The sequence below is a fragment of the Pelobates fuscus genome, chromosome 9 (assembly GCF_036172605.1).
Source record: "Pelobates fuscus isolate aPelFus1 chromosome 9, aPelFus1.pri, whole genome shotgun sequence".
NCBI lineage: Eukaryota > Metazoa > Chordata > Amphibia > Anura > Pelobatidae > Pelobates > Pelobates fuscus.
In genome coordinates, this window is record NC_086325.1 from 172162121 (window position 1) to 172182029 (window position 19909).

Sequence of the window (19909 nt, forward strand, 5' to 3'; positions counted from 1 at the left end):
TCATATCCACTGTCCTCTCCCATCCATTTTACCTTTCCTTATGTCCCCTGTCCTCTCCTGATCCATGTCACCTTTCCCATGTCCCTTCCTCTTCCCATCAGTGTCCCCTTTTCCCCATTTCCGTTCCCATCCATGTCACCTTTCCCTATATCCCCTGTCCTCTCCCAATCCATGTCACCTTTTCCCATTTCTCTTCCCATCCATGTCACCTTTCATCCATGTCCCTTCTGTGACAAATGCACCTTCCCACGTACGTTTGTCAGGGACTCCTGGAGGAGTGTAGAAGCCGGCCTCCTGCCTACAGACTATGGTCCAGGTCTGGGACACCATCGGGAAGTTACCCCGCCCAGCTGCCATTAACAGTTTTCCCTGGGTGCCCCTGGTTCGGCACTTTCCCTTCATGCGAATGGAACCGAACGCTGGCACTCTGGTGTCCGTTCGCATGAACCAAACCCACAATAGTCCCAGCGGTACGTAGCCGCGACCACTATGGAACTAGATTTGACAAAGACTTTGTGGGTTCCCAGTCACCTCAGCGGGACTTAGCCGCGAATGTTATGGGACGGTTTTCGGCATTAGGTGACAATGCGGTTCCCGGGCAACTTGGTTCACAGTTTTGAACCACTTTGAAACCAGCCAGCAGATCGCTTTTTGGAAAGAAGGTGCCTGAGACTAAGGGGAGCAAACGCTACCTAAGAACAAGGCGGAGCACTCCATATTGCGGCAGCAGGAACTCCAGAAAGTTAACCGGCAAAAGCACCAAGTGTGCAGCCGTTCCGAACTTTAACACGATGACGTTTCCCCTACATTGCATAGATCTTAGTGCTATTTGGATAACTTGGGCGCTCAGATCAGGGCTATTTAACAATGTATTATTTGTGTGGTTATTTTAAGTTTTTATTATGTTTTTGGGTACTTATGTTTTTATATTATTGTGTTTGCCCTTTAATGCATGTGGTGGACCGCCTGGCACCCCGACTGGGTGCTTTAGACGATCGGTGCTTCATAGTGTTCACCGAGTACTCCAAGCACTCCACAAGACATCATAACCACTGTTAACCCCACAGTCAGCGTTACAGCTTGGTTGAGGTCTCGCTGTCCTCCACCCAGCCTGAACCCAAGACCAGGATACAGCTTCCAATGGGTAGATCTTTCCCAATCCAGAGAGTAAAGCAGGATAGCTCTTACAAGAGCTAGTGATTATAATCCAAGGGAGTATAATGAGTATAGCAATCCCCAGAGTGAATATAGATGTTCCCTCCATACACGAGTCGATGCGCTCTATTGAAGGTGAAGAGGAACTGATGTCTTGGCAGCTACAACTGGCCTTATTTGCAGGTCCCCATGCAAGGTGTTTAAAATAACATATTCCAGGGGCATTCCCCACTGGACCTGCGAGGGGTCAATGACAAAGCACACCACTTAATGACATTAACTCTCAGGTCCAGGACATCCACATCAATAACACCCCATAATATACATTTAGCAACAATGTACCCTCAAGTCCAATATCCCCGAATAGCGTGGATCGGAGTGCCCAACATATCTCAAAAGTACTCAGATCCCAATAACATAGCCGCAACGCCACCAGGGTATAATTTAGACCAACCGCGTCTGCCCAGAATCGTTCCATAGAATTAGGCTGTGCGGCCGGTCTCCTTCGGGGGTATAAAACACACAAAATATACAAATGAAACAGTTCGTACATGTTCTCAATCTGTGTCCCTCGTTCGGGAGCTTGATCCCACCAAACTCCACTCTTCTCATACGAATCCAGCCGAACGGACGTAGAGATGGAAGTCCCAGCAGTGTTCGCGCCATTCGCACTCGACGACCAAAACACTGCTGTACGTGTTCGCGGATAAAGATGGCCACCGCCACGTGTTCGTCCATACGAACAACGGCCACCCAGCCGACCGTTCAGAACGTTGGGTTAATTGCGGTTACTGAGGTGACAACAAGGGTGAACGAGCAGCACACGACTCCCCTGGGTGTATACGAACAGTATAAGTCTAATCCTTTCCCATACACTGAACCAGCCAAGGAAAAAGGCACGAACAGAGCCTTTTTAAAGTACATTGGCAAAGGTGCATCACAAGGGCCATAGTCCTAAGGCAAGAGACTGGCCAGCAGGCCCCTCCAAGAGCCTTTGGCGAGGTTCTGTTCACCACATCGCAAGTATCTCCCAGGCCCAAGATTCCTGGGTGGGGCTTGTGGTGAAGACAATGGAGACCCCCTGCTGGGGTCTGTGTATAAAAAGGCTGTGTTTGGATGCATTAAACCAGTTGTACTTCCAGAGCTATGTGTCGTCTAGTTACTGGGAGGGGAAGGACTATAATCACTGCTTAACACCTTGTTCCAGCTTGTGTAGGATTCGGCAGGGCAAGTCCTTGTAAGGACTAGAGCTCCCACGACTGTGCCCCCTATCCTATAGAGCTAGTCCCCTATCCTGTTCAAAGACAGAGAGGCTCCAGGAGAACCCCAGACAAGCCACAGCGATTAGGGCAGAAACGCTGAGGTTTTTCCCTGTTCCAGCTAGGAAGCGGTCCTTGACGGAGATACCCAGCCAGGGTACAGGGAGCTCCTCTACACCTTCCTCTCCCCATCATCTTTCCCCATCCGTGTCACCTTCCCTTATGTCCCTTGTCCTCTCCATATCGATGTAATTGCCTTTTTTCCCCCCTATGAAACAGATTTCTCCAACAGTTACTTTTGAAAACACTTACATATCCTCCATTGAGTCATACAGACACATACACAGTGTTTTATAACTACAGCTTGACGGTGATTGTGTAAGGAGGCCCCCTGTCTCCCTGCCCACAGTGTTTTATACCTACAGCTATAAGGTTATGGTGTAAGGAGGCCCCCTGTCTCCCCGCAAACAGTGTATTATAACTGCAGCTATAAGGTTATGGTGTAAGGAGGTCCTCTGTCTCCCCGCACACAGTGTATTATAACTGCAGCTATAAGGTTATGGTGTAAGGAGGTCCCCTGTCTCCCCGCACACAGTGTATTATAACTGCAGCTATAAGGTTATGGAGTAAGGAGGTCCACTGAGTAGATTATATATTATAACTGTAACCATAAGGTTATGGTGTGAATGGAACGTTGAGAATGGAATTGTGAATCTATTGAGCCAGGGGTCAAGAAAATTATTTAGCTCTCTCCTCCCTGGACTACTCAAGGATTAGTGAAACAATTGTATGGTGGTGACAGTGGCATGTAGGAGGGTAGTATTGAATGAAGGACAGTGGCATGTAGGTGGGTAGTATGGAATGAAGGACAGTGGCATGTAGGTGGGCGGTACGGAATGGAGGACAGTGGCATGTAGGTGGGCGGTACGGAATAAAGGACAGTGGCATGTAGGTGGACGGTACGGAATGGAGGACAGTGTCATGTAGGTGGGCAGAACAGAATGAAGGACAGTGGCATGAAGGTGGATGGTACGGAATGGAGGACAGTGGCATGAAGGTGGGCGGTACAGAATGGAGGACAGTGGCATGAAGGTGGGTGTAGCGGAAACCCCGCTAAACTGTGTACAGACCAGATTACCCGGTAATGTGTGTGCTGTCCCAACATCCCTTTCGTGTTGTTCCCTATCCCCACCCTGTTTCATTCATTGCACTTATAAGTGATTTGTAAGTGATCTGCTCCCCGTTCGGGAGAGCTCATACGAATGGGTTCCATTCATCTCCTGAACGGGGACCACCCCAAGACCCCATTTAGAATGTTTCATTAGAACGTTCACACCTCGCTAACAAGGTGTGAAAACCACAAACCACCAGTGAAGCCTCGGCGCGTGCCGACCACTGTGTTAGATGCCCTCGGGAATGAAGGACAGTGGCATGTAGGTGGGCGGTACAAAATGAAGGACAGTGGCATGTAAGTGGGCGGTACGGAATGAAGGACAGTGGCATGTAAGTGGGCAGTACCGGAATTAAGAACAGTGGCATGTAGGTGGGCGGTATGGAATGAAGGACAATGGATGGGAATGAAATCCTGACTGCTCTTTCCTGTGGACCAATTTACAAAGTGGTTGGACATCTGATGGTTTATTCTGTTAGAACTGGATAAGCCAGTGAATATATCGCCCATATATTGAGCAGTGTGTGCACAGAACACTCTTGCAATCGCATGGGGCCTCAGAGCCATTAATATCTCTCCAGTTCTCAACACAGGGTCTGTAACAAACTACAATCATACAAGGGAATTGAATTAGCTGCTACGCATCTCGCAGAGCAAAGCTCACTCTGGATGAAGGAAAAAATTAATTTTTAATAATGTTGAACATTAAGCATGTGCCAGAGACACATAAGGGCGACCATTTTTGTAAGTTGGGCATTCAGCCACAATAACCCCTTCAGTCAATTGGGTTGAATATAAATGATCAAATTAGGGGACCATGTGCTCTCTTAACCCCTTAAGGACCAAACTTCTGGAATAAAAGGGAATCATGACATGTCACACATGTCGTGTGTCCTTAAGGGGTTAAGCATATACAAGCCCAAAGCCCTTTCTTACCGTATTGATACAGTGAAGCTCTTTGTTTAGTAGCCAAGGCAGGGACAGACGCCCCTCTCCACGGTAGCAGGATTGGATACGCTCCTTGATGCGCTTGTTAATCTGGCTGAGGGTGAAAAGGCAAAGCACAGACTCCCGGGGAGGATTTGACCGGTTTTTCTGCCCCTGTGAGAACACTGTGTACAGCACTTCCTCATCCTCCGCTATCTCCAGTTCCAGGGCCAGCTTTCGCCCCGGTCGGCTGAGGTACGCACTCTGGATGAGTCTATATTCCACCCCATCCTTCATGCAGCCAATAGGGAACTCTACATACGAGTAAAACTCCGGGTCTCCCGAACACATGCGCACAATCTTTGACGTGAAGAACTTCTCACCAGTTGCATCCAGTAATGTCTGCTGAGTGTCCAGCTGAAGCGTCAGGAAGTAGACAAATCCACCACTAACAAAGCCATACACATAATAAATATCAAAAGAGGGGTGAAGGGAAAGTGTGTCAGAGGGGACTTTGATCTGGGAGGAAACAAATTCATCTTGGTACACTAAACGAAACATCTCTGAGTTCTCCACATCTCTTACAAGCTTGCGACTAGATAAAGTGGGGAAATACTCAGACTTGCCATCAATGGATGTGCCAATGAAAAGTTTACTCTGCTCGTGATCTTGCTCGACAATAACGCCAGCCATGGAGTCAGGCTCACGGGCTCCTGACAGGTAGTGCTCCTTGCGATGATGAGGCTCACCCAATTTGAAGAGATCATCGAGTCGAAGGAACTGGCAAATTCCTTGCCATACACTTCCACAAGCAACCACACGTTGCCCTGTGTAGTCAATAAGAAGAAGTCTGTTTACATTGTCAGACAAAGAAAGCTTGTGGGCACAGGCACGAACACTTGGTGGGGGGTAGCAGCGGGTGTTATCTTCAATAGGGCCAGTCAAATGTGAACGGAGTTCTGTCAAATTGTCTGAAAGCCGGTATACTCTATTTACTGCCCCAACGTAGACATCTCCAGTGTCCCTGTGCACGGCTAGGTGAGTAAGAGATGTATCTGACACAATGAAACTGGGAAAGGAGGAGCTTGACCCCTCTCCGAATGAGCAGCACAAGAGGAAAATGAATGACGGGAATAAACTCCGAACAGGTCCCATTGCTTGTCCGATGACAACAGTCAACTTGTGGCACCAAGGGGTGAAAAATATAAAGAGATCCAAAGCTGATTCTCGTCTCCCCACATCTAGCAGTATGTTCAATGGACCTGGAAAAAGAGAGAATTTTGTTACATACAGATAGATTATTGAGTAGTTTGTCTCAGGGAGAGGCAGATGATATTCTGTGGGCTTAAGTAACAATTCCCCGTAATTCATACATTCAGGGTCATTTACCAAGGAAACAAAAGGCAAAGCTCTAAAATGGGAAAAGCCCAGAGTCCAGAGTTTGAGTAAATTTACAGGATTATAAATGTTCCCCATGGTGTACCAAAGATTCCTCAATCCAGCTTACAGAGAATTTCTTAACAAACACTACAAACCGTGCACTTAGCCAACCAGTCACATAGTACCAACCTGTATTGAATTAAATTAACCCCCTATATTACCAACAAGTAGTGCTGGTTAACCAATCCGGGAGAACCTACCTGTCACATATAGAAACATAGAATGTGACGTAAGATAAGAACCATTCGGCCCATCTAGTCTGCCCAATTTTCTAAATACTTTCATTAGTCCCTGGCCTTATGCCTATCCCACGCATGCTTAAACTCCTTTCCTGTGTTAACCTCTACCACTTCAGTTGGAAGGCTATTCCATGCATCCACTACCCTCTCAGTAAAGTAATACTTCCTGATATTTTTAAACCTTTGCCCCTCTAATTTAAGACCATGTCCTCTTGTTGTGGTTGTTTTTCTTCTTTTAAATATAGTCTCCTCCTTTACTGTGTTGATTCCCTTTTTGTATTTAAATATTTCTATCATATCCTCCCTGTCTCGTCTTTCCTCCAAGCTATACATGTTAAGATCCTTTAACCTTTCCTGGTAAGTTTTATCCTGCAATCCATGAACCAGTTTAGTAGCCCTTCTTTGAACTCTCTCTAAGGTATCAATATCCTTCTGGAGATACGGTCTCCAGTACTGCGTACAATACTCCAAGTGAGGTCTCACCAGTGTTCTGTACAATGGCATGAGCACTTGAGGTTAGGACTCTATCAAATATTCTGTACTCTGCCCTTGGGTTTTTACATCCAAGATGCATTATCTTGCACTTATCCACATTAAATGTCAGTTGCCACAACTCTGACCATTTTTCTAGTTTACGTAAATCATTTGCCATTTGGCTTACCCCTCCTGGAACATCAACCCTGTTACATATCTTAGTATCATCAGCAAAAAGACATACCTTACCAGCAAGACCTTCTGCAATATCACTAATAAAAATATTAAAGAGAATGGGTCCAAGTACAGATCCCTGAGGTACCCCACTGGTGACAAGCCCAAGCTTCGAATATACTCCATTGACTACAACCCTCTGTTGCCTGTCACTCAGCCACTGCCTTACCCATTCAACAATATTGGAATCCAAACTCAAAGATTGCAGTTTATTGATAAGCCTTCTATGTGCAACAGTGTCAAAAGCCTTACTGAAATCTAGGTAAGCAATGTCTACTGCACCACCCTGATGTATAATTTTAGTTACCCAATCAAAAAAATCAATAAGATTAGTTTGGCATGATCTCCCTGAAGTAAACCCATGTTGTCTCTGATCTTGAAATCCATGTGTTTTTAGATGTTCAACAATCCTATCCTTTAACATGGTTTCCATCACTTTCCCCACTACTGAAGTAAGGCTTACTGGCCTATAGTTGCCCGACTCCTCCCTATTACCTTTCTTGTGAATGGGCACAACATTCGCTAACTTCCAATCTTCTGGGACTACTCCTGTTAACAATGATTGGTTTAATAAATCTGTTAATGGTTTTGCTAGTACATGTTTTGTGCTGAAAACCCCCCACTCGTCTTATACTCGAGTCAATGTCTGTATTATGGCAACTTACATTGCCATAATACAGACCAGGACCGCCAGGCTCATTACAAGCCCGGCGGTCCTGTTGGGGGCTGGCAGCGAGCTGTAACTTACCTTTTCTGCAGCTCCTGTCAGCTCCATACTCATGCGTGCCGGTCAGCTCCCCTGTCAGCTCCACTGTAAGTCTCGCGAGAGCCGCGGGGTAAGAGCATTGCCACAGGTTACCGTGGCAACGCTCCGCGCGGCAGTCACACCGCGAGACTTACAGTGGAGCTGACAGGGGAGCTTACCAGAACGCAGGAGTAGGGAGCTGACAGGAGCTGCAGAAAAGGTAAGTTACAGCTCGCTGCCAGCCCCCCTCCTACACAGCCCATGCCACTGGACCACCAGGTAATGAGAGCCCCCCTCCCTGACCATGTATCAAGCAGGGAGGGGGGACGAAAATAAATAAATACAAATTTAAATAATAATATAATAAAAATATATATATATATATATATATATATATATATATAAAATTAATATTAAAATAATAATTTAAAAAAAAATAATAAAAATGCCCACCCCCCACCAAGGTTATACACTGCATACACACACACACACACTGCATTCATTATATACACAAAATAAATATTCAATTAATGTAATTTTTGGGGGATCTAATTTTATTTAGAAATTTACCAGTAGCTGCTGCATTTCCCACCCTAGTCTTATACTCGAGTCAATACGTTTTCCCAGTTTTTTGGGGTCAAATAGGGATCGCGACTTACGTTATAGTTGACTTATACTCGAGTATATACGGTAATCCTTGTTTTACTTTCCTTTTCTCATTTATGTATCTAAAAAATATTTTGTCCCCTTTTTTTACTGACTGTGCTATTTTCTCTTCTGTGTGTGCTTTGGAAGCTCTTATAACTTGCTTAGCCTCTTTCTGCCTAATATTATAGATCATTCTGTCTTCCTCACTCTGGTTTTTTTTTTTTTTATAATTACTAAATGCTAACTTATAATTTTTTACTATTTTGGCCACATCTGCGGAGTACCACAGTTGTTTCATCAACTTTTTGCTTTTACTGACAAGCCTAATGCAGTTTTCTGTTGCCTTCAGCAGTGCAACTTTTAAAGGACCACTATAGGCACCCAGACCACTTCAGCTCAATGAAGTAGTCTGGGTGCCAGGTCCATCTAGGGTTAACCCTACAGCTGTAAACATAGCAGTTTCTGAGAAACTGCTATGTTTACAGTAGGGTTAATCCAGACTAGTGGCTGTCTCATTGACAGCCGCTAGAGGCGCTTCCGTACTTCTCACTGTGAAAATCACAGCGAGAAGACGCTGACGTCGATAGGAAAGCATTGAGAAATGCTTTCCTATGGACTGATTGAATGCGCGCGGGGTTCTTGCCGTGCATGCGCATTCAGCACTGATGTCGGAAGAGGGAGGAGAGTTCCCCAGCGCCGAGGGAGCCCGGCGCTGGAGAAAGGTAAGAGTTTAACTCCTTCCTCCCCCTTCAGCATGGCGAGAGTGGAACCCTGAGGGTGGGGGGGACCTACAGACCCTATAGTGCCAGGAAAACAAGTTTGTTCTCCTGGCACTATAGTGGTCCTTTAAATAATCCAATTTCTCTTAGACTCCATTTAAATTGCTCCAGTCTGCTAATGACTCCTTTACACATATTCTAATTTTAGAAAAGTCTGTTTTCTTTAAAGTCTAAAACTTTTGTTTTTGTGTCGTGTGACTCAGTCACTGTTCTTATATTAAACCACACTGACTGATGATCACTGGATCCTAAACTTTCACCTACAGTAATATCGGATACCAAATCTCCATTTGTTAACACTAAATCTAGTATGGCCGCCTTACGAGTTGGCTCCTCAACGACTTGTTTTAGAGACAATCCCAGTAGGGAGTTTAGAATATGTGTTTTCCAATTCACATCAGGAAGATTAAAGTCACCCATGATTATAACTCTGTCACTAGGTCTGTGTTTGTGTCTGTCACTAGGTCTGTGTGTGTGTGTGTGTGTGTGTCTGTCACTAGGTCTGTGTTTGTGTCTGGCAATAGGTCTGTGTGTGTGTGTGTGTGTGTGTCAGTAGGTATGTGTGTGTGTCAGTCTGTCTGTCACTAGGTCTGTGTTTGTGTCTGGCAATAGGTCTGTGTGTGTGTGTGTGTGTGTCAGTAGGTATGTGTGTGTGTCAGTTTGTCTGTGTGCCTGTCAGTAGATCTGTGTGTGTGTCTGTCAGTAGGTCTGTCTGTGTGTGTGCCAGTATGTATGCCTGGGTATCAGTATGTCTGTGTGTGTGTGCCACTATGTCTGTCTGTGTGTGTGTCAGTATGTGTCTGTGTGTGCCAGTATGTCTGTGTGTGCCAGTATGTCTGTGTGTGCCAGTATGTCTGTGTGTGCCAGTATGTCTGTGTGTGCCTGTGAATGTATGTCAGTATGTCTCGGTATGTGTCTGTGTGTGTGTCAGCATATGTGTCTGTCAGTGTACGTGTCAGTGTCCATATGTCAGTATGTGTGTGTCAATTTGTCTGTCTATATGTGTCTGTATATCTGTGTGTCTGTATGTGTATCAGTGCGTATCTGTATGGTGTCTTTGTGTGTTTCGGTGTATCTGCATGTGTGTATATGTGTCTGTATATCTACATGTGTGCCAGTGTGTATATCTCTGTGTCTGCATGTGTTTCAGTGTGTGTGTGTGTATATATATATATATATATATCTATCTCTGTGTGTGTATATATGTGCATAAATCTCAGCATTCACACACTAACACTACATATAAATACACCCCTGCATTCAAACTCCAACACTACGTACAAACACACGTCTGTGTTACACACCAAAATTATATGTAAACACACCCCTGCATTCAAAAACCAACACTACACATAAATACATGCATGCAAGTACGCCAACACCACATACAAACATATTCCATACAAAAACCTGTTTACATTCAAACACATAAAAACAGCTTAGTGCTAAATACAAACCTTCAAACACGGGTAAATGGTAGAGCCCCAGCTGTCAATGCATTGCTGGAGTTGCACGACAGATGAGGAACTACCTTTCAATCACCCGTGCAATAGGGAGGCTCAAAAAAAATTCTTGCACCTCTCTACTTTAGGTCTGCCACTGCGTTGGGGTGGAGGACGTGACTGCACACCTAGGGAGAGGCCACAAAGAGCTTGACCACAAAGAGCCCAGAGACAGCCTCAGGGATCCTTGTGGCGGAACCAACCTCGCCACTGTGCACTGGAGAAGCCTGGTTGCTAGCCTCATGCCCTGCGACTATGGCCCTGGGGTGTATTAACCCTTTAAGAACTGTATTTGGGCACAGTGGCTTTGTATAATGCTGTTCCTGGCCCTTTAATTACTTTGGAGCCATGTTACAACTTTTAAACTGGCACTTCGGATGCAGTCGAAGTGCCGAGAGGCCGCCATAAGGGAGATGAACCCCTCTCCCCAGCTGCAGCCTAGCCCACCAAGGGGAGATGATAAGCCCCACACCCGTGCAGATGGGACCGTGGTCTCTGCACATGCCTCACAGGGGCTAGGGACGGTCGGTCCTGTCCCCCGGCAGCTGGGAGGTTCATCCAAAGGGGAGACAGCCTGTCGTGCCCTCCAGCAGCAGTACCAGGTCCAGAGTGAGGAGCCTACTACGACATTTCCTCGTGTGTTCCAACCGGGCTACTCTCTGCCCACACAGCAACCCACCGATCCTGAGCGCCAGTAACCCCCAGAGCCGAGGTGGAGTTCCTGGACATGGACAAGCTACCCACTACCCCAGGTGTAGGAGGTCAGATACCCTGTTAGTCTGGATAGTAAAGGGGAGAAATGTGGCAGAACCAACTTCGCCACTGTGCACTGGAGAAGCCTGGTTGCTAGCCTCCTGCCCTGCGACTATGGCCCTGGTGTATATTAACCCTTTAAGAACTGTATTTGGGCACAATGGATTTGTATAATGCTGTTCCTGGCCCTTTAATTACTTTGGAGCAGTGTTACAACTTTTAAACTGGCACTTCGGATGCAGTCGAAGTGCTGAAGTCGAAGTGGCCGCCATTCGACAAACCAACACATGGCGGCGGCCATTTTAACTTATTCGAATGCGGTCAGCGGTGTGTGCAGCCAAATCTATGGAACTGTTTGCGGCTACCCAATTGCTAGAACACCGCTGACCCGTACCTTCTTCAACACCGCGGCTGGAGACTAAGTCCCGTTCAGAGATACAAACACTCGTTCGAATGGGACTTAGTCGTTTTCTCGGTGTAAAATAGACCGACCGCACAGCCCAAATCCATGGAACTGTTTTGGGCATGAAAATGTGCTTGCGGTCGGTCAAAAGTGATTTATACCTATCTCCCGAACGGCTGAACGGATTCGAATGATTTTTGGGTATGTTTGTATTTGGAATGTGCTGATTAATAATATGTAACTGTTATTAATATTGGATGTATGGTTTTAGAGTTATGAAAGTTGGGTAAAAAGTATGTTTTAACTGTACGTATAATTGGGTTACCTCTCAGGCTAAGGGGAGGGAATCTGTGGGTTGTAACCATTGTGTGATTGGGTAATGCATAATTGTATGTGGGCGGCTCCATTGCAGGGGAGAATTGCATAAAAGCAGAGTGTGTGTCATTAAACCTGAATTCTACTTCACCCTCAATTTGGAGTGCCGTCTCTTATTGAGGGAATCTGCTACAAGGGATTGCTATGCTTGTCATACTCCCTTGCTAAATCACTGCTAAGCTCTTGTAAGAGCTTGTTCCTGTTTTGCTCTCTGGAGGAGTCTACAGTGGTTATGGTGTCTGCTGCAGTGCTTGGAGTCCTCAGAAAGCGCTAGGAGCATCCTTTAACGGAGGTACTAAGTCGGGGTGCCCGTCGATCCGTTACAGTCCTCTCCTGTATTGACCTCCCAGAGCCAGCTTCATGGATCCTCCCCTGTACTGACCACACAGAGCCCATTGACAGCTTCAGGGATCCTCCCCTGTACTGACCACACAGAGCCCAGATACAGCTTCAGGGATCCTCCCCTGTACGAACCTCACGGAGCCCAGAGACAGCCTCAGGGATCCTCTCCTGTACTGACTACACAGAGCCCAGAGACAGCTTTAGTGATCCTCTCCTGTACTGACCACACAGAGCCCAGATACAGCTTCAGGGATCCTCCAGGGATCCTCTCCTGTACTAACCACACAGAGCCCAGAGACAGCTTCAGGGATCCTCTCCTGTACTGACCACACAGAGCCCAGAGACAGCTTTAGGGATCCTCTCCTGTACTGACCACACAGAGCCCAGATACAGCTTCAGGGATCCTCCAGGGATCCTCTCCTGTACTAACCACACCGAGCCCAGATACAGCTTCAGGGATCCTCCAGGGATCCTCTCCTGTACTAACCACACAGAGCCCAGAGACAGCTTCAGGGATCCTCTCCTGTACTGACCACACAGAGCCCAGAGACAGCTTTAGGGATCCTCCCCTGTACGAACCTCACGGAGCCCAGAGACAGTCTCAGGGATCCTCCCCTGTACTGACCACACAGAGCCCAGAGACAGCTTTAGTGATCCTCCCCTGTACGAACCTCACGGAGCCCAGAGACAGCCTCAGGGATCCTCTCCTGTACTGACCACACAGAGCCCAGAGACAGCTTCAGGGATCCTCTCCTGGGGGTAGAAAGACATAAATCTCTCCAGGCTGCAGTGATAGGGGTAGAAAGGTGTTACGGCTAGCTGAGGGTTGGACCGCTTTGATGTCCTTTTCCCTGATCCTGGAGAGCAGTAGAGAGTTCCAATTCCATATCTAGCGATATGCCTGTAAAGTATCCATATAGTTCTTGGAGTCAGCGATCAGCATTTCCCTACAACACGAGTCGAGGCTGCGAGTTGAGGGTAAGAAGTCTGGTTTATTGAATGGCAAGGCACTGCTTAAAATACACATTTTCAGGACAGAGGAACACCCCTCTGGACCTGATGGTACACAGGGTGACAAGTGACAACAACCAATGGTGACAAAGTGCATCTTTTTCAAACCCTCTCCTCTATACTGGAGATAATGAGTTTTTCAACTGTTACAATAACCTAATTATCTCCAGGTACAGACAATATTCTATTTTTACAGATACATGAAAACTATATAAAAATCCGTAACTCATACATCATATTCTTTAATTGGTGCATTCAACATATCCCCAGACAGCTTGGATCTGAGCGCACAAAATATCCAAAAGGCGCTCAGATCTCACGAATGCAGTGGAAACACCATGGGGATAAACATTGTCTCTAGAGCTGTTTGGCAACCATCAGCCCAGACATACTCTTCCATAGTGTCCTGTATGGGGTCGGTATAACTTGCATAGTCCCAAAGTACCGAACGGTAAGGTGTTCAGTGCATTATGCACGAACGGACATGGCACGGGGCATCCCAGCGGGGTTCGTATGAACTAGTGTCCGAAAATAGTACCACGTGATCGTCGACCAGATCCCGCTGGGTGTTCGGCAGTTAAAGATAGCCGCTGCCACGTGTTCGTGCATCCGAACGACGACCACCCTGTCGATGGCCAGTTAGGCTGCGGCTAACCACAAAACCGCCACTCCTGGGTGGTTAATAAAGGGCACACTCCTCAGGTAGGGTGGTCGGTCGTTCGATACTTTGTTCGGTATTGTAGAGGTGAATAAGGTTAAATAGCGGCACACGTCAAGGCCAGGTGGTCGGTCATTCGTACATACGAATGACCTGGGAAGGTTTTTCGTGGGTTTTAACAACAAATTAGTAAAAAAAATAGCATACAGAGGGGCTTTGTAACAAAAGGCATTAAGCTCTCCAGGCTGCCGTGTGGGTGGGCACCAAGGAAGTGCCAATGTTTGTGGTGAGGGGCATATTACGGTAATAAAGATGTACAGGTGATTTACGGTGACTGTATGTACTGCTGAAAGTGTGCTTGGTTCTTGATGACTGTTTAGAGCTCCTGTCTCCAATTCAGGATACGAGGTACATGGAGATACCATCACATCCTCTATGGAGCTCTCCTGAGGAAGGTCTGCAGATACGACCCAGAGTCCCTGCTCCATTCATCATGTGGTCAAAGAACATTCCCAGTAAAACATTTAGAGGAATTCTGGCAGTGGCCGAGGAAATGCTTAAACCCTGCGCAGTGCACAAGAACAGTGACTAACTACATAATAGGAAACATGTGTCCGACTCATGCAGCACACAGAACGCAAGGTGACCCAGTCCTGCCTCTCACAGGGCTAACCCCCCCAACCCCCCGTCACTCAATGGACACACACACACACACACACACTACTAGCTGCCAGAACTAATGTAATAAATTCATTCTTTAAAAAACAAATCTGTGATTTAACAATATAAATAGTACCTGCTGCCCTACTTAACAACCTAGACATTTAATACTAAATATTGCATGAGATGTTATTTGAAAGATATCAAGGAACATTTACTGTTCAAGGCCCAGCAAAGCTGTATATCCAGACACTAAACTCCATTATTGTACACATGCTGCAAACTGGAAAACCAGATTATTTACACGTTCTTGGTTAGCAAAGGGAACCACTCAAAACAATATCATGCCTCCCAATGGTCCCTTATTTAGGCAGACAGTCCCTATTTTGGTCCTCAACAGCAATAATACTCCCAGTAATGTGTCTGAGTGTATAACAGACCTCCACAGTAATAATACTCCCAGTAATGTGTCTGGGTGTATAACAGACCTCCACAGTAATAATACTCCCAGTAATGTGTCTGAGGGTATCACAGACCTCCACAGCAATAATACTCCCAGTAATGTGTCTGAGTGTATAACAGAGCTCCACAGCAATAATACTCCCAGTAATGTGTCAGAGTGTATAACAGACCTCCACAGCAATAATACTCCCAGTAATGTGTCTGAGCGTATAACAGAGCTCCACAGCAATAATACTCCCAGTAATGTGTCTGAGTGTATAACAGAGCTCCACAGCAATAATACTCCCAGTAATGTGTCTGAGTGTATAACAGACCTCCACAGCAATAATACTCCCAGTAATGTGTCTGAGTGTATAACAGAGCTCCACAGCAATAATACTCCCAGTAATGTGTCTGAGTGTATAACAGAGCTCCACAGCAATAATACTCCCAGTAATGTGTCTGAGTGTATAACAGAGCCCCACAGCAATAATACTCCCAGTAAGTGTCTGTGTGTATAACAGAGCCCCACAGTAATAATACTCCCAGTAATGTGTCTGGGTGTATAACAGACCTCCACAGCAATAATACTCCCAGTAATGTGTCTGAGTGTATCACAGAGCTCCACAGCAATAATACTCCCAGTAATGTGTCAGAGTGTATAACAGAGCTCCACAGCAATAATACTCCCAGTAATGTGTCAGAGTGTATAACAGAGCTCCACAGCAATAATACCCCCAGTAATGTGTCTGAGTGTATAACAGAGCTCCACAGCAATAATACTCCCAGTAATGTGTGAGTGTATAACAGAGCTCCACAGCAATAATACTCCCAGTAATGTGTCTGAGCGTATAACAGAGCTCCACAGCAATAATACTCCCAGTAATGTGTGAGTGTATAACAGAGCGCCACAGCAATAATACTCCCAGTAATGTGTGAGTGTATAACAGACCTCCACAGCAATAATACTCCCAGTAATGTGTCTGAGTGTATAACAGAGCGCCACAGCAATAATACTCCCAATAATGTGTGAGTGTATAACAGAGCTCCACAGCAATAATACTCCCAGTAATGTGTGAGTGTATAACAGAGCGCCACAGCAATAATACTCCCAGTAATGTCTGAGTGTATAACAGAGCTCCACAGCAATAATACTCCCAGTAATGTGTCTGAGTGTATAACAGAGCTCCACAGCAATAATACTCCCAGTAATGTGTGTGTGTATAACAGAGCTCCACAGCCCCACAGAACAGTCCCACCCCCTGGCCACAGCCCCACAGTACAGAATCACTACAGCTTATTGTAGTAGTTCTCGTGTCTTTAATCTGTCCCTGCACACTTAAATGAAAACCCTGCCTTTTCAGAGAAAAGGCAGTATTTACATTGCTCCCTTGTAACACTTCTAGTGACAGCCACTATAGGAAAGCATTGGATTGGCTGAGATCATCAATATAGATGATCGCAGTCATGGAGGCAGGGCCAGCACAGCATGGGGGAAAAAGGTGAGTAGAATCCCCTTTCCCTTGTGATTGGAGGGGGAATGGTCACCTACACTCACTCACTGACACGCGCGCGCGCGCACACATTAAGGTGACCACCCAGCCTCCCTACCTTTGGGTGAGATGGAGTAGTTTGTCTTTCCCTGTGGTCCAGTGGGGCTTCAGCCAACTCTCTGCACTGCTCTATAGAGAGCGGTTTAGTGATGTCGGGGCCGGAATGACGTCATATTCCAGCTCCCGGCATCACTGGAGGCCGAGGGAGGGAGCAGAGCAGGGAGGTTACAGCCTCCTCATGCGCCTGCCTTAAACCTCCAGGAGCCTCCCGCCCATGCAGGGTTTACATTATAGCCTAGGGATACCTCCACTGGCCCCTACTCAGATGGCTACTAGAGGTGCTGACATTCAGTATCTCCTCCCTCTGTATGCAGACACTGAACTTTCCTCATAGAGATTCATTGATTCAATGTATCTCTATGAGGAGATGCTGATTGGCCAGGGCTGTGTTTTAATCATAATGGCTCTGCCCCTGATCTGCCTTCTTGACAGTCTCAGCCAATCCTATGTTTTCCTATGTAAAAGCATTGTGATTGGCTCAGAACACCACTTCTGATGATGTCAGCCAAGGAGGCAGATCAGGGGCAGAGCCAGCAGCTGACTTTAATAAAAGCAAGATTTTATTATATTTATGGGGGGGAAGGGTGGGGCTACATGGTGGTTTTAACACTATCGGGTCAAGAATACATGTTTATGTTAGATTTAATATAGGTTTGTGTTCCTAGCCCTATAGTGTTCCTTTAATTATTAGATCAAAACAGACATAGGTCATTAAAAAACCATCAGGACAAAGAATTGAAAGTAAAAATGTAAAGCGAAATCAGGGCAGGTAGCAGAATGGAGATCACAGAGTTTAGTCAAAGCAGGTAGCAGGATGAAGGTCACAGTGTGAGGTCAGGGCAAGTAGCAGGATGGAGGTCACAGTGTGAAATCAGAGCAGGTAGCAGAATGGAGTTCACAGTGTGAGATCAGGGCAGGTAGCAGAATGGAGGTCACAGTGTGAGATCAGGGCAGGTAGCAGAATGGAGGTCTCAATGTGAGGTTAGGGCAGGTAGCATGATGCAGGTCAGTGTGAGGTCAGGGCAGGTAGCAAAATGAAGGTCACGGTGTGGTCAAGGCAGGTGGCAGGATGGAAGTCACAGAGCAAAGTAGGGAAAGTAGGAGGAAGAAGGTCACAGTATGAGGTCAGGTAGCAGGATGGAGGTGAGAGCGGGATCAGGCAAGGTAGCAGGGTGGAGGTGAGAGCAGGGTCAGGCAAGGCAGCAGGATGGAGGAGAGAGCAGGGACAGGCAAGGCAGCATGATGGAGGTGAGAGCAGGGACAGGCAAGGCAGCAGGATGGAGGTGAGAGCAGGGATCAGGCAAAGTAGCAGGATGGAGGTGAGAGCAGGGATCAGGCAAGGCAGCAGGATGGAGGTGAGAGCAGGGACAGGCAAGGCAGCAGGATGGAGGTGAGAGCAGGGACAGGCTAGGCAGCAGGATGGAGGTGAGAGCAGGGACAGGCAAGGCAGCAGGATGGAGGTGAAAGCAGGGACAGGCAAGGCAGCAGGATGGAGGTGAAAGCAGGGACAGGCAAGATAGCAGGATGGAGGTGAGAGCAGGGACAGGCAAGATAGCAGGATGGAGGTGAGAGCAGGGACAGGCAAGGCAGCAGGATGGAGGTGAGAGCAGGGACAGGCAAGGCAGCAGGATGGAGGTGAGAGCAGGGACAGGCAAGGCACAGGATGGAGGTGAGAGAAGGGACAGGCAAGGCAGCAGGATGGAGGTGAGAGCAGGGACAGGCAAGGCAGCAGGATGGAGGTGAGAGCAGGGACAGGCAAGGCAGCAGGATGGAGGTGAGAGCAGGGACAGGCAAGGCAGCAGGATGGAGGTGAGAGCAGGGACAGGCAAGGCAGCAGGATGGAGGTGAGAGCAGGGACAGGCAAGGCAGCAGGATGGAGGTGAGAGCAGGGACAGGCAAGGTAGCAGGATGGAGGTGAGAGCAGGGACAGGCAAGGCAGCAGGATGGAGGTGAGAGCAGGGACAGGCAAGGCACAGGATGGAGGTGAGAGAAGGGACAGGCAAGGCAGCAGGATGGAGGTGAGAGCAGGGACAGGCAAGGCAGCAGGATGGAGGTGAGAGCAGGGACAGGCAAGGCAGCAGGATGGAGGTGAGAGCAGGGACAGGCAAGGTAGCAGGATGGAGGTGAGAGCAGGGATCAGGCAAGGTAGCAGGATGGAGGTGAGAGCAGGGACAGGCAAGGCAGAAGGATGGAGGTGATAGAGCTAGGTAGGTAAAAGTAACAGGGTGAGAACAGGAGAGGGAGCAAGCTAAGGGATAAAGCAGAACAAAGGAACAATATCAAGATTTGGCGGAGGGAAGTTCTCCATAGGTAGCATGATTCAACGAAGAGCAAGGGCAGGTAAGGCAGCAGGATGAAGAAAAACAAGGAGAGGTAAGGTAACAGAATCTAGGGGAGAATGAGATCAGAGAAGGTAGCAGAATCTAGGGGAGAATGAGGTCAGAGAAGGTAGCAGAATCTAGGGGAGAATGAGATCAGAGAAGGTAGCAGAATCTAGGGGAGAATGAGATCAGAGAAGGTAGCAGAATCTAGGGGAGAATGAGATCAGAGAAGGTAGCAGAATCTAGGGGAGAATGAGATCAGAGAAGGTAGCAGAATCTAGGGGAGAATGAGATCAGAGAAGGTACCAGAATCTAGGGGAGAATGAGATCAGAGAAGGTAGCAGAATCTAGGGGAGAATGAGATCAGAGAAGGTAGCAGAATCTAGGGGAGAATGAGATCAGAGAAGGTAGTAGAATCTAGGGGAGAATGAGATCAGAGAAGGTAGCAGAATATAGGGGAGAATGAGATCAGAGAAGGTAACAGGATATAGGGGAGAATGAGATCAGAGAAGGTAGCAGAATCTAGGGGAGAATGAGATCAGAGAAGGTAGCAGAATCTAGGGGAGAATGAGATCAGAGAAGGTACCAGAATCTAGGGGAGAATGAGATCAGAGAAGGTAGTAGAATATAGGGGAGAATGAGGTCAGAGAAGGTAGCAGGATCTAGGGGAGAATAAGGTCAGAGAAGGTAGCAGAATACAGGGGAGAATGAGATCAGAGAAGGTAGCAGGATCTAGGGGAGAATAAGGTCAGAGAAGGT

General features: G+C 47.0%; 1 protein-coding gene across 1 annotated transcript in view; it reads right to left on the minus strand.

The window, feature by feature from the left end:
* Positions 1 to 19909, minus strand: part of PLXNA3 (plexin A3) — a 133342-nt gene that overhangs the window by 100972 nt on the left and 12461 nt on the right. Inside the window, exon 2 of the mRNA XM_063433160.1 lies at positions 4522 to 5774. Within this exon, the coding sequence (XP_063289230.1) occupies positions 4522 to 5667 (1146 nt within the window). The 5' untranslated portion in view covers positions 5668 to 5774. The remainder of the gene's footprint in view (positions 1 to 4521; positions 5775 to 19909) is intronic.